At 41.0% G+C, this 13,039-nt stretch overlaps 1 protein-coding gene across 2 annotated transcripts in view; it reads left to right on the top strand.

Annotated features, from left to right (window-relative positions):
• The window catches only part of KITLG (KIT ligand), a 120,095-nt gene that overhangs the window by 74,683 nt on the left and 32,373 nt on the right, over positions 1–13,039 (top strand). For both annotated transcript variants that reach the window (XM_020993458.2, XM_020993457.2), the window contains exon 3: positions 3,023–3,085. In XM_020993458.2, coding sequence (XP_020849117.1) covers positions 3,023–3,085 — 63 coding nt within the window. The remainder of the gene's footprint in view (positions 1–3,022; positions 3,086–13,039) is intronic.

Raw genomic sequence — 13,039 nt, 5'->3', positions numbered from 1 at the left:
CTGGAACCTCCTTCATCTAGATGTAATGAGGAACACTCCTAAACTTTGAAGGGGCTGGGTTCTAGACCTGTGAATTCCTAGGCCTGGATTAAAAAAAAAAACACTTCTGCCAATTCAGTTCATAGCACCTTGTGTGTTCCTTAAGATTTGGAGTTATATCCAACAGTGGTGGGGAGAGGGGCTAAGGGAGAGTTAAATCATTTTTCATAGTCATTACGTGTCAGAAGTAGGATTCAAACCCAAGTTTTCCTGAGTCTGAGGCCAGCTTTCTACATCATTCTGCATACCTGCCTTTGAGCACAGTAGAAATGTAAGCCAATATTAAGAGATTGAGTGGTCAAAGGTCAGCTGTGGAACGGGGATGGTGACAGAAGAGCAGTCTTTGGCACACAGGCCTCCTTCTGATACCCCTGGTTTTGGACCAGCTCTGGTTTTAATGTCCTAACACAAGACTGGTAGAGATTAAGATGATTTGGGAGGGTTATCATGACAAGCAAACAGAAAAAGAGACAGACAGACAGAAAGAAAGGGAGAGATAGAGAAGGAGAGAGTGGAAAGGGAGAAAGAGAAAAGAAAGGAAGGAAGGAAATAAAAGATGGCAAAGCCAATGGACTAATCCAGGGCCTAATAGGGCAAAGCCACTTGTTTTACTAAACTGGCATCAGATCAAATGGGCTAACATGAAACTGCCGAAGTTTTCAGTGTTCTCAGCTTGAACGGACACTTCATCTCATTTTTATTCTCTCTTTCCTCCTCAACCCTCCCTCCCCTACTCCCCTTCCTTTGGCAGGTTTTAATGCCCAAAGCTCTTGCAATAACTTTGTCAGAAAGGGTATGGAGTTGGCAAGCAACAAAAGCTTGTTTAAAAAAAAATCAGAGTTTTAGAAAACAAAGCAGCAATGCCATGGTGCCAGGGAAAGACTGCAGGATTGGGAGTCAGACAGCATGGTTTCAAATACTATCTCTGCTACCTACTACCTGTGCCACTTTAGAAAAGTCCCTTACCCTCTCTGGGCCTGAGTTATAAAATGATGGAATTTTACTGGATGGCCCCATGGATCCTCTGCAGTTCCCAATCTGTGATCTCACCTACTCAGTGTCTGTCTGTCTGTCTCTCTTTCTCCTCCCCTCCCCTTCCTCCCCTCTTCTCTCCTCTCTTCTCTTCTCCTCTCTTCTCTTCTCCTCTCCTCTCTTCTTTACTTCCTTCTTTCTCTTTCCCATCCCTCCTTTTCTTCCTTCTTTTTTAAAAAAAACTTTTGGTATTTACATCCCATTTAGTCCCTGATAGGCCATCTGTCACAACTGAAGTCCCCTTTTTACTTAAGGGGGGAAAAAGTTAAGCAAAATTAACCAACATGGTGGACGTGTGGAGCAGCCTATGCAGTGTTCCACATCCATAGCCACCGCACCTGTTTACCGAGTGGAGGAGGAACATGCTGTGTTCTCAGTAGCCCAGATTGGTCATTGTATCTAATCAGAGTTCACTTGCCTTTCAGTATTTGTCTTTGCATTAGTTATTGTTGTCATTGTACAATTTGATGGCAGCTGGATGGTGGAATGGATAGAATATTGGACTTGAAGTCATGAAGACCTGAATTTATATCCAGTCTCAGACAGCTTACTAGCTAGATGACTCTGGGCAAGTCATTTAACTTCTGCCTGCCTCAGTTTCCTCATTTATAGAATGTGGGTAATAATAGCATCTCCCTACTAAGGTTGATGTGAGGATCAAATAAGAGAATTTTTTTGGGGGGGGCAGTTGGGGTTAAGTGACTTGCCCAGGGTCACACAGCTCCTGTAAGTGTCAAGTGTTTGGTCTGAGGCCGTATTTGAACTCAGGTCCTCCTGACTTCAGGGCCGGTGCTCTATCCACTGCGCCACCTAGCTGCCCCAAGAGAATATTTCGAAAGCACTTTACCCGTGTTACAATGTTCCAGACATGTGAGCCATCATTATTATATTGTTTTCCTGGGTTTTCTTTCTTCCCTGCATCAGTTCATTCAGGTCAGGATTTTTTTCTGACTTAGGCTAAGTGAATATAGAAATCAGGAAGGAGTAGAATTTATTTTAATTCATGTGACAGCTGGGAATTTTCTGGGAGGGATGCAGTCAAAGGGCCATACTTGAGGACCTAGAGGACCACGTGTGACTTCAAGGCCACAGGTTCTCCATCTTGACCTATACCAATAGTATCACAGGTCTTGATTTTGAAGATAACAGAAGCAGTTTGAGAAAGTTTTCCTTTAATGTTCCAGTGGAGAAACAGGGCAGAAAAATAGGATTCTTCTGAATATCCACCCTTCTTTTTACTGAAACTTTTAAGTTTTCTGCACTCCAAATGAATGATGGCATTTAAATTCATTTCTTTCCCACCACCCTCTTACTCAGTATTGAGTTTCTATTGACAGAAGCTTGAATTGTTGGGGTGATTAAGTTGCTTTTTTTCTTTTTGCCTTTGTCTGAAAAGAGAATCCCCAGTTGCCTTCAAAGCTCAGTTCATTGACCACTTTCTGCATGAAGCTCAAACGCCTCCCCCCCACTTCCTTATCTCCTACTCCTTTGTACCTCCCTGCCTCCACAATACCTTGTGTTCATTGTGTGTGTACAGTGTTTCTCTTGGTAAACTCCTTAAGGGCAGGGCCTTCTCCCTTTTCCCTTTGTATCCCCAGTGCCTGGCACCTGGTACAAATAGTGAATCCTCTGAAGCGGGCATGTATATTCAAATTGGCACTATTTGAAGTTTTTATTATGTAAAATATAGCCATTGGTTCCAGCCCAATTGAAGCCTGCTGTAGGAATTCAAATAATGAGACCACTACTTCAGGGATTCAAATGGTTATTGCTTGGTTACTTGAATATTCTATCCCATTTTGAAGAAAATATCACAAATCAGTAGTAACATATATATGTTTATATATATGTATTTTGATGACAGGTTTCTCTTGACATCTTTCAAACTGAGATGATTAAATGAAGAGTATGACTTTTCTTACTGTGTTTCCTTTTTTGTCTCTGTCTGCAGGTGGCAAATCTTCCGAATGACTATTTGATACCTCTTAACTATGTCCCCGGGATGGAACTGTTGGTATGTATTCTATACAGCAGCTACCAGAAAGTGATGAATTTAGTCATTTCTTGTTGTAACAGTCTTTGTGACTGAGAGTTTTGCTAATTTCCAGAATTTAATGGAAAGCATCTTTGCAAATTCCTTCCTTCGTTAATTTTTATTTATTTATCCATTTATTCATTCATTTATTTAGCTAGTGCCTTTTCCTACACTTTCTTTATTTACCAGTGTGTGGGTCGTATGATATAATGAATAGAGAGATGTTTTCAGAGTCAGGAAAACTGGGTGCTGGCCTTGACTCTGGCTGTGTGACCCTGGTTGAGTCACATAAACTCTCAGTGCTAGGGTTCTAGGCAACTCTGAGTTTCCAAGAAGGCTTTGTCCTATAATGATAGATGGGAATAAGCATTTATTAAGCACCTACTGTGTGTTAGGACATCTCCACGCCAAATGTTTGTATGGTGTATTTGTACCCTACCTGTGATATAGAGTCTTTCAAGATTATAGTGGTCTCATCAGCCTCAGTTGGACACACTGTACCTTGACCTCAACATAGCAATGTCATTTTGGTCCTCCGAGAATGAAGGATAACAATCAACCATGTGTTGGGTACCGTGACACTAAACACTTTTTACAGATATCTTAGTTGATCTTCACAACAATAAAACCCTGAGAGGTAGGTACTATTATATTCCTCATTTTACAGTTAAGGAAACTGAGGTAAACTGAAGTTAAGTGACTTGTCCAGAGTCATACAGCTAGTTAGGGTCTGAGGTCAAATTTGAACTCAGGCCTTCCTGACTCTATCCACTGCACTCTGTCTAACTCTCTCTATGAAGCACCCTAAGTGAAATCACAGATCTAGCCTTTCTCCCCATCCTGTATGTATCCCCATGTCATGAATACAGTAGAATTATTTTAAAATATTACTTTTTTTTTTTTTTTTTGGTGAGGCAGTTGGGGTTAAGTGACTTGTCTAGAGTTACACAGCTAGTGAATGTTGTGTGTCTGAGGGCACATTTGAACTGAGGTCCTCCTGTTTCCAGGGCTGGTGCTCTATCCGTTAAGCGACCTAGCTACCCCTAAAGTATTACTTTTGAGGTGTAAAACAGAGCAGTGAATCATCTTCCACATTTCCTTCCTTAAGCAAATGCAGGGAGGAATATAGTTTTTGAATCTGAAATTTTAGAAAATTTTTTCACACCTTTAAAGTGCAAAATTCTTATAAAACTTGATACCCAAAGTGGTTTTGAGAAAATATTTGTCTTTGAAATGTGATTAGCATTATTGCATATGTTTTCATTTTTTAAGGTGTTCTCCCAAGCAGATGGTTATGTTTTCCGGTTGGTTTAGCTTCGTATTTAATCACTGAAACAAAGAAATATTTCTTCCCTCTCTTCCCCCCTCGCCAAACACACATGCTCTAGTCCTATTCGTGGCCTAGTCATTTCCCCCTGGTAAACTCATTCATTCATTTCACAAATACTTAATTGAACATCTTTCATACCCCATTCCTTGGTTCAGATGCCATTCTTTCCCACTCATTCCCACCCCCCAACCTGTTGTCACCTGGCACAGTGTAATAGTAAGTGCTTGATATATAAATGCTTAGTGAATAATAAACCCAAATCATCCTGATTTGAACTTTCTTTGGATGACTTAAACCTTATGTCAATTGCTGTCTCTATCTCCACCTACCCTCTCCCTCCCACCCCCTGCAAATGCTTTCAAGGCAGTCATTTCCTGAGAATTCCAAGTATCACTTCTCTGGGAAAAAGCCTGTTTATTTTTCATAATAGACTTTTTTGGAATGAACTTTGTAGTGGTTCAGAAGACGTTGATGTTGCTACTTGGAATTATCCCAGTTAGATAATGACCCTTCCCTCTGTCATGATTGGGAAAGGGTTAATTAATACCCATGATTAGTTATACAGTTCTTATGCATTGGTTATACAGTTCTTAATCCCCATTGGACCAGTGTTTGATTGGTATAGAATTTGTGCTGAATCATGTTGCTTGAAACCGTTATTAAAAACATTTCATAGCTGCAGTTAACACTTGGGTTATCTGCACTAGGGCTGAGTTGGTCCCAAACTGTGCCTGGCCCTTCCTTCCTTCTTTTCCTTTCCTTCCTCTCTCCTTTCCTTCCTTCCTTCTTTCCTTCCTTCCTTCTTTCCTTCCTTCCTTCTTTCCTTCCTCTTTCCCTCTCTTCCTCTATCCCTTTCCCTCCTTTTTTCTTCCTTCTTTCCTCCCTCCCTCCCTTCCAATTCCCTCCTTCCTCTTTCCCTCCCTTCCTCCATCCCTCTCCCTCCTTTCCTTCCCTCCTTTTTTTCTTCCTTCTTTCCTCCCTTCCTTTCATCAATCTTTCCTTCCTTCCTTCCCTCCCTTCTCTCCCTTTTTCCTTTGATTATTTTCAGGTTGGTAAATGCTGCAGCAACATCTGTGCTGTTATATATCCAAGATTGTGGGAATCCTGGAGTTCCAAGGTTGACTATATAACTGACATAGCACATCCTCCTGCTTTGTGTATTTTACCTAAAAGCAATAGCATTTAACCTGTTAATGGAGAATGTGGTGGTTTATTCCTTGGTGAACTCTGTAACCTGAGAAGTGTCATCCAGACTGAAATGAACCATTACTTTAAATTCTTTTGAGAGTTTTAAGTCATTTAGGAACTATTTAGGACCCCAGAGGACTAATGTAGATTTAGCAGCCTGGAAGTTGTAATTAACCTCTCTGAGTGCTGACCATACTCCCAGTGACTGTGGCTGTGGTTGGTGGTAAACCAATCACCTGGGTGGTAATTGGTGGTATGCCAATATTACAGCAGAGGACAAACGATTCCATATGGCTTTGGGCTGGAACAAAGGTATAGGTGATTCTTCCCTTTGTTTCAGAGTGTTAGCATTTGCCATGTTTGGTGAGATTTTCTAACCGCTCCCTGTTTAAAAGCCGCTCAGGGATGTAGTTCTCTAAGGAGATGTGTGGTCTGGTGAAAAGAAGACTGAACTAGAAGTCAGAAGACTTCTAGAGTTCAAGTGCTACCTTGGCTACTTAGTAATTTTGTGATCTTGGGGAAGTCCCCTCCCCCCTTACTCTCAGTTTACTCATACATAAAATGGGGGGCTCAAAACAAATTTTTAAGGAAAAGCCTGCCTCGTGGCAACCCAGTTCTGGGGAGGATAGGCTCAGAAACACTGCTTGCGAATTATCTGTCAGAATACCACTCCCAAATAGCAGGGTGTGAGCATCCTGTTAATATGAAACATCTGTGTTTAAACCTAACCGTAATTACCAGTCCTGCTTAAATTATTATGAACCATGATGCTGCCAACCAGCTAATGGTTTCCTTTAGCTTTCCGATGGTTTTCCTTTTTTCTTTTCGTGGTCAGCCTCCTATGAGAATGTAAGGGAGAAAACTCGAATTGATGCCCAGTACTCTGAACTCTGAATCAGTAGTAGGCGCTTGAGAGATGATTGTTTAGTAGTGATGATGGTTATTTGTGTATGTCTACATCTGGATTTTTTCTACCAGTTGTCAAATCAGTTCAAAGTCTCAAGAGCTTCCAGAAGTTGATTCTCTCTTATTTGAGCACTAAAAGATGCTTTACCAGTTTAATTGAGCCAAACTGTAAGGGATGTTGGGACAACAGAAGTAAAAGAAAGTTGGACTAAAAATAATCATGTGAAATACAGCCTGCTTTTATTTGTAAAACTAGTGACCCTCTGTTCATGGTCACACCCTCCCCTGGGAATATATCAAATCACTTCCCCATTTTGGGCCTTATTTTTTTTTCCTTTGGTAAAATGGAGAAAGGGGAATTAGATGACCTCTAAATTCTAAATCTAGAGACAGCTAAGTGACTGAGTGGTTAGAGTGCTGGGCATGGAGTCAGGAACACCCGAGTTCAAATCTAGCCTCAGTTACTAGCTGTGTGCACTTGGGCAAATCACTTCACCTATGTTTGCCTTAATCTGTGGGAGAAGGAAATGGCAAATCACTCCACGGTCCTTGCCAAGAAAACCCCGTGGACATCATTGGTGTGTTATGGTAGATGGGGTCACAGAGAGTGAGACACTAAAACCCCCATCTAGCCCCTTAATTCTGGGCTACTGAAATCTCTTGCTAGCTTCCATTCCTGCTGCTAGACTCTATTATCTCAAATCTTCTTAAAACAACACTTTCAACATGGAGTTAGCCAGTTTCGGAAACTGGACTGGTTCCCCACTGTCTAGAGAACAAAGATCCAAATTGAGCCTCACATTCAGTGCTCTGGACAATCTGATCCCATCCTAACTCTCATTTCCTACCCTTCGCCGTCCCAAACCCTCCACTCCAGGCGAGTGTCCTCATTATTGTTCAGGTATGCTGCCCTTGATCTGAGTTCTAAAATGGTATTGTCCTAGCCTGGAATATCTTCTTGTCTGGATCCTTCCATGGACTCGTAGAACTCAAAATTCTAGAGTTGCAGACTCAGTGATTATCCCTTTTACCCCTAAGCTTAAACTCCATTTCCACCAGGAACCCAAGAGCCCATGCATGAGCCCATATGGTGCTCCTGGCCCATCTCAGTCATATGCTGCCTATGAATGAAATCTCCAGATAGATGACAATGTGGGTGTCATGGAAAATGCTGGTCAGGCCTGTAATTCAGCTTCTGGGGGAACTGAGGCTGGTAGATGCCAAGTAAGCCAGTCATGCCTGTTGGCTGACTTGCTGATTTAGACATTCATACTAAGTTCAGGGTCAGTGTGGTGAAACTGTGGGAAGGTTGGGGAAGGGACCTGGACTACCTACAGAGTGACCCAGGTGGAAAAATAGAGCAAGTCAGAGCTCCTGTTTCACTCTGTAGGGGGATTGGACCTTTCAAAGGACCCTATACTTTCAGCTGGGGTGAAATGGGAAGATGTAGTTTTAAAACAAGGACCTGTTTTAAACTTAAATTCTAGCTGGATTTAAATTCTAGCTCTCTACACTAGCTATCTGAAGCTAGGCAAGTGGCTTCAATTGTTTCTGTGCCTCAGTTTCCTCATCTGTAAAAGAGGGATAATAATACTTGTGTTAACTTTTCCAGATTAATTTCTTATTATTTCCCTTAATTCACACCACAATGCAGTCAAACTGACCTACCTACTAGGTCTTCCCCGAACACAACATTTCTCCTCTATGCTTTTTCATAGACTCCTGTGCCGGGAATGCCCTCCCTCCTTGGCCTCTGAGAATTTCCAACCTCCTTCAGACTCTGGGGATGCCTCCTGTTAAAGCTTTTTCTAACCTGCTCCTCTCCTCCCCATTAGTTGTTTCAGCTCTCTCCGTCTTTGAATATTCTTGTATTTACACTTCTTTGTATATCTAATATCCTCCCAGTAGAGTATAAGCTGTCTGAGGACAGGCATTATTTTACTTTTATTTTGGAACACCAGCACCTAAGACAGTGCCTTGCATATGCTTAATAAATGCTTGTGTAATGACCCAAGACAATTCTGAAGGACATATGATGGAAAATGCTATCTCCAGAGAAAGAACTGATAGTTTGAATGCAGATTGCAGCATACTTATTATTTCTTTACTTTATTTTTCTTGGGTTTTCTTTTGCCTGTGTTTTCTTTTACAACATGACTAATATGGAAATGTGTTTTGCATGACTGCACATGTATAACCTATATCAAATCACTTGCCTTCTCAATGAGGAGGGGAGGGAAGGAGAGAGGGAGATTGGGAACTCAAAAAGATTTTTTTTAATGTTTGGGAAAAATAAAATATTAAATTTTAAAAAATGTATAACTAAATTGGACTACTTACTTACCTCATAGGGTTGTTGTGTGGAAAGTGCTTTGCAAATCTGGAAGTACTATAGAAATGTGGGTTATTATTGTTGTTGTCACTTCATATGGTATTGCTGTTTACTCATTGCAGTTGTGTCTGGAGTGTTTTGACTTTCACTTCTGTAGCTCATTTCACAGATGAGGAAACCAAGGCAAACAGGATGAAGTGACTTTACCCAGGGTCACACAGTTAGTGCGTGTCTGAGGCCAGATTTGAACTCATGAAAAGGAGTCTTCCTGACTCCACATACTCTATCCATTTTGCCGCCTAGCTGCTTGTAATTTATGTAGATTCCCTTTAATTTCTCTTGTATCTTCCATAATATCTAGGATGATGCCATGCTCACTCATAATGATTATGGCTTACACTGGCCTCTTTGTCCTTACAACAAGTAAGGATATCCCCAAATCAGAGATTAATACCGCAAGGTTCATGAGTATTAAATACCTTTTCGAAGTCACATAGATCTCCAGTAGTGATTAACTCATGGCTTCTGGCACCAAATCTATTGTTCTTTTCTCAGAATAAGAATTGGAGATTGTATCATATCTGTCTTCATCTCCTCAGTGCCTAGCATAGTTTCTTCAACAGGGTAGACAGTTAGTAATTTTCTTTTGAACTGAGAGAGAGGCCAACATTGTGGAATAGACAGAATGCTAGGGTGGGAACTCAGCTTTGCTACTTACTACCTATGGAACCTTGGACAAGTCACTGGATTTCTCTGGGTCTCAGGTTTGCTCAGTTGTAAAAACAAGAGGGTTGCGCAAAATGGCCTTGCTGTGCCTTGGCATTTAAGGGTCAGGGCCAGGCTTCCAACCTAGGCTTTCTCATTTGAAGGTCAGTGCGCTTTGTAATCTGTTCCTGGGCCAGAGCCAGGATTTAAACCTAGACCTTCATGATTAAAATTCAATATTCTTTAGTTTATTACTGCTTGAATTAGATAATTTTTTAATATTTCCATCTTATTTCTTTTTTTTTTTCTATTTTAATATTTCCGTTAGGGAAAGAAGATTCCAAGGTTGATATTGTACCATAAAAAGAATTGGTCTTGGAATCCTGAGACTCTAATTAAATCCTGGTTCTGTTGATTATTCCCTGTGTGACTTTGAGGGAAGTCTCTTACCTTCTCTGGGCCTCAGTTTCCTAATCTGTAAAATGAGGTCATTAGACTAAATACTCTCCAAGGTCCTTTCCACCTCTATGTGTGTGATGCTATTCTTGGTAGGACTATTGTACGTTCGACTGCCGTGACCCAAAAATATTATTTAGGGAGAAGATGAAAATAAATCCTTATATAACCCTGGTATCCCAGAGGAAATGCTGTCTTCCAGGTGTACGTACCAACTCAGGGATGTGATCAGAGAATGCTAGGTTCTGCAGAATGCTTTTATTTCAGTAGTCTGTGTTAGGATATAGATTAGGATATAGAGGGGCATGGAGAGAGAGGGCGGGGTATCCAAAGCGTTCATAGGTTGTTTGCTTAACTGGTGAGAAAAGAATAATCAAGGGAACCCAAGGTCATTTGTAGCAGTTGTTAGGATTGTAGCAGAAGAGTATGAGGAGACTTCAGAAACCATTGAGTCCAGCCTCTCCATTTTACAGTTGGGAAAATGAGACCCAAGGGAATTAAATAGCTTGCCTAATATGATAGAGCCTCCAAATAAGGGGTGAAATTTGAACCCAGGTCCTTTGATCCCTAAGCCCATGTTCTCTGCATCTAGGTGGTGCAATGGATAAAGCCTTGGGCTTGGAGCCAAGAAGACCTGAGTTCAAATAGAGCCTCAGATACTTACCAGCTGTGTGACCCTGGGCCAGTCATTTAACCTTGTTTGCCTCAGTTTCCTTATCTGTAAAATGAGCTGGAGAAGGAAATGTCAAACCACTCTAGCATGTTCTGTCAAGAAAACCCCAAATGGAGTCACGAAGAGTCAGTCGTAACTGAAACAAGTGATCTTTGATTCTGTACTTTCTTAGTGCCCTTGCTCTATGTCTGCACAACCATGGGTTAATGGTAGTGAGACTAAGAAGGCCATTTCCATTTTTTGGAGGCCCGCTTAGTGAAGGATCAGGAGCTATATATCTGCATCTCCTCTAGGTAAGATAGTCACACAGGCAAGCCACAGGGAAATAAATGTATCCCATCTTTGCATCTTGTCTAATTTGGCTGTCCTTGCCTTGGGTAGTGAATGGAAAAAGCATTGAGTGTCAGGAAGCTGGGGGGTCTGGACCTGGCTCTGTCACAGTCATACTGTCTGTGACCTTGGGCAAGTCATCAGGCCTGAGTTTCTTAACTCTAAAGCAGTTCTTGACTTTTTGATCCTAGGACTCCTTTACTCTCTTAAAAATCACAGAAGACCCTGAAGGGCTTTTGTTATGTGGGACATACAGAAATTTTCCGTATTAGAAATTAAAACAGATACATTTTTAGAAATTCATTTTAAAAATTGAACCCATTGAAGGTTAACATAAATAACACATTTCTATGAAAAATAACTATTTTCCAAAACAACAAAAAGAATTACTGAGAAGAGTGACATTGCCGTACCTATTTTTGCAAATCTCTTTCATAACTGGCTTATTAGAAGACAGTTGGATTCTCATATGTGCTTCTACATTCAGTCTGTTGTGATATGTTGTCTTGGTTGAAGTATATGAAAAAAATCTGGCCTCCCTCAGATATATAGTTAGAAGGGGGAGGGCAGAATCATTTTAAAAGGGAAATAACGTTTTAATATTATTATGAAGAGGCAGCTAGGTGGTGAAGCGGATAAAGTGCTGGGCCTGAAGTCAGGAAGACTCATCTTCATGAACTCAAAATCCAGCCTCAGACACTTACTACTGTGTGACTCTGGACAAGTAATGTAATCCTGTTTGCCTTAGTTTCTTCATCTGTCAAATGGAGCTGGAGAAGGAAATGGCAAACCACTCCAGTATCTTTGCCAAGAAAATCCTAAATGGAATCATGAAAAGTCAGACAAGACTGAAAAAAATTATTGGGAACCTCTTGAAAAGATCTCAGGGACCCCCAAAGGTATTTGGACCACATCTTGAGAACTCTCCTCTAAAGGATCCTTTTGAGTAGTACAGTCTTATAGCTCTTACAAGAAACTGAAAATGCAAGATAAGAGTGTGAAGTATGTCCCATGCCCTGAGCATTCCCATCCCGCCTACTGGGAATTCTGATGCCTCGTGTGCATGAAACAAAAATAAAAACAAACAGAAAACAAACCTAGCAAACAAAGCATTGAGCTTTAACAGTTAGATTTAGTAGATTAGAAGTCTTGACTCATATTTGAAAAAAAATCTTCATCGTTTGCCAAAGACCACACAGTGAATGGACTAGGGCTTCTGGGCTCTTGGTACTTGAAGTATGCAATGAAGTAAGTTAGGCTAATGAACTGCATTTTTATTGTCACTAGCAGTGTTCATTATGAAGAAGGCTCTTTGAGTTCAGAGAAATTAAATATATGGACCAAGGCTGTTCAAGGGCTAGTCACTAGCTTTGTCTGAAGTGGGCTTCCAAGGAGGTATTTCCACTATTATAGAAAGACAACTGGACCCAGCCTTGTGTCCTGGCCATCTTAATGGAAATGAGACTGAAAAGGCCATTTTGGTTATCTGGATGCCATCTTAGTGAAAGATCAGGGTTTGTATATTTGCATATCCCATAGGGTAAGATAGTCACACATGCAGGCTGCAGTGAAATAAATGTTTCTCATCTTTCCATCCTGTCTAATTTGACTGTCCTTGTATTGGGGTAATAAGTGGGGAAAAAATGGGTTTAAAGGGGGTCTACTCTTGTTTGCTGGGTTACCTTAGGCAAATCAAATAAAAACTCTTAACCTTATTATGTTCCTTGTCCAGATCTCACAGGCATGTGCATTCCCTCCTATGTTGCAGATAGTAACTCTCTCCACACTTTATGTTGCTACGACATTACCACTTTGTTGTTCAGCGGCCAACCTTATGGAGGTGAGCCTCTGAAATGAGCTAATCTGGCCCCCAGATGGCCTGTAAACAATGAAAACTGTACAGATAGGAGCTGTTCCGCTTCCTGGTGATTTCATTTCGTTCATTCTCTGTGGACAAGGTGCCTCCTTCTCCTCTCTCTTATCTTCAGTCTCTCTGTTTCGAAGGGCTTCTTT

Source organism: Phascolarctos cinereus, unplaced genomic scaffold (assembly GCF_003287225.1).
Source record: "Phascolarctos cinereus isolate Bilbo 61053 unplaced genomic scaffold, phaCin_HiC Scaffold_1;HRSCAF=81, whole genome shotgun sequence".
NCBI classification, from domain to species: Eukaryota; Metazoa; Chordata; class Mammalia; order Diprotodontia; family Phascolarctidae; genus Phascolarctos; species Phascolarctos cinereus.
The sequence above is the reverse complement of the archived record's forward strand: the minus strand, read 5'-3'. Positions and strand labels throughout refer to the sequence as shown.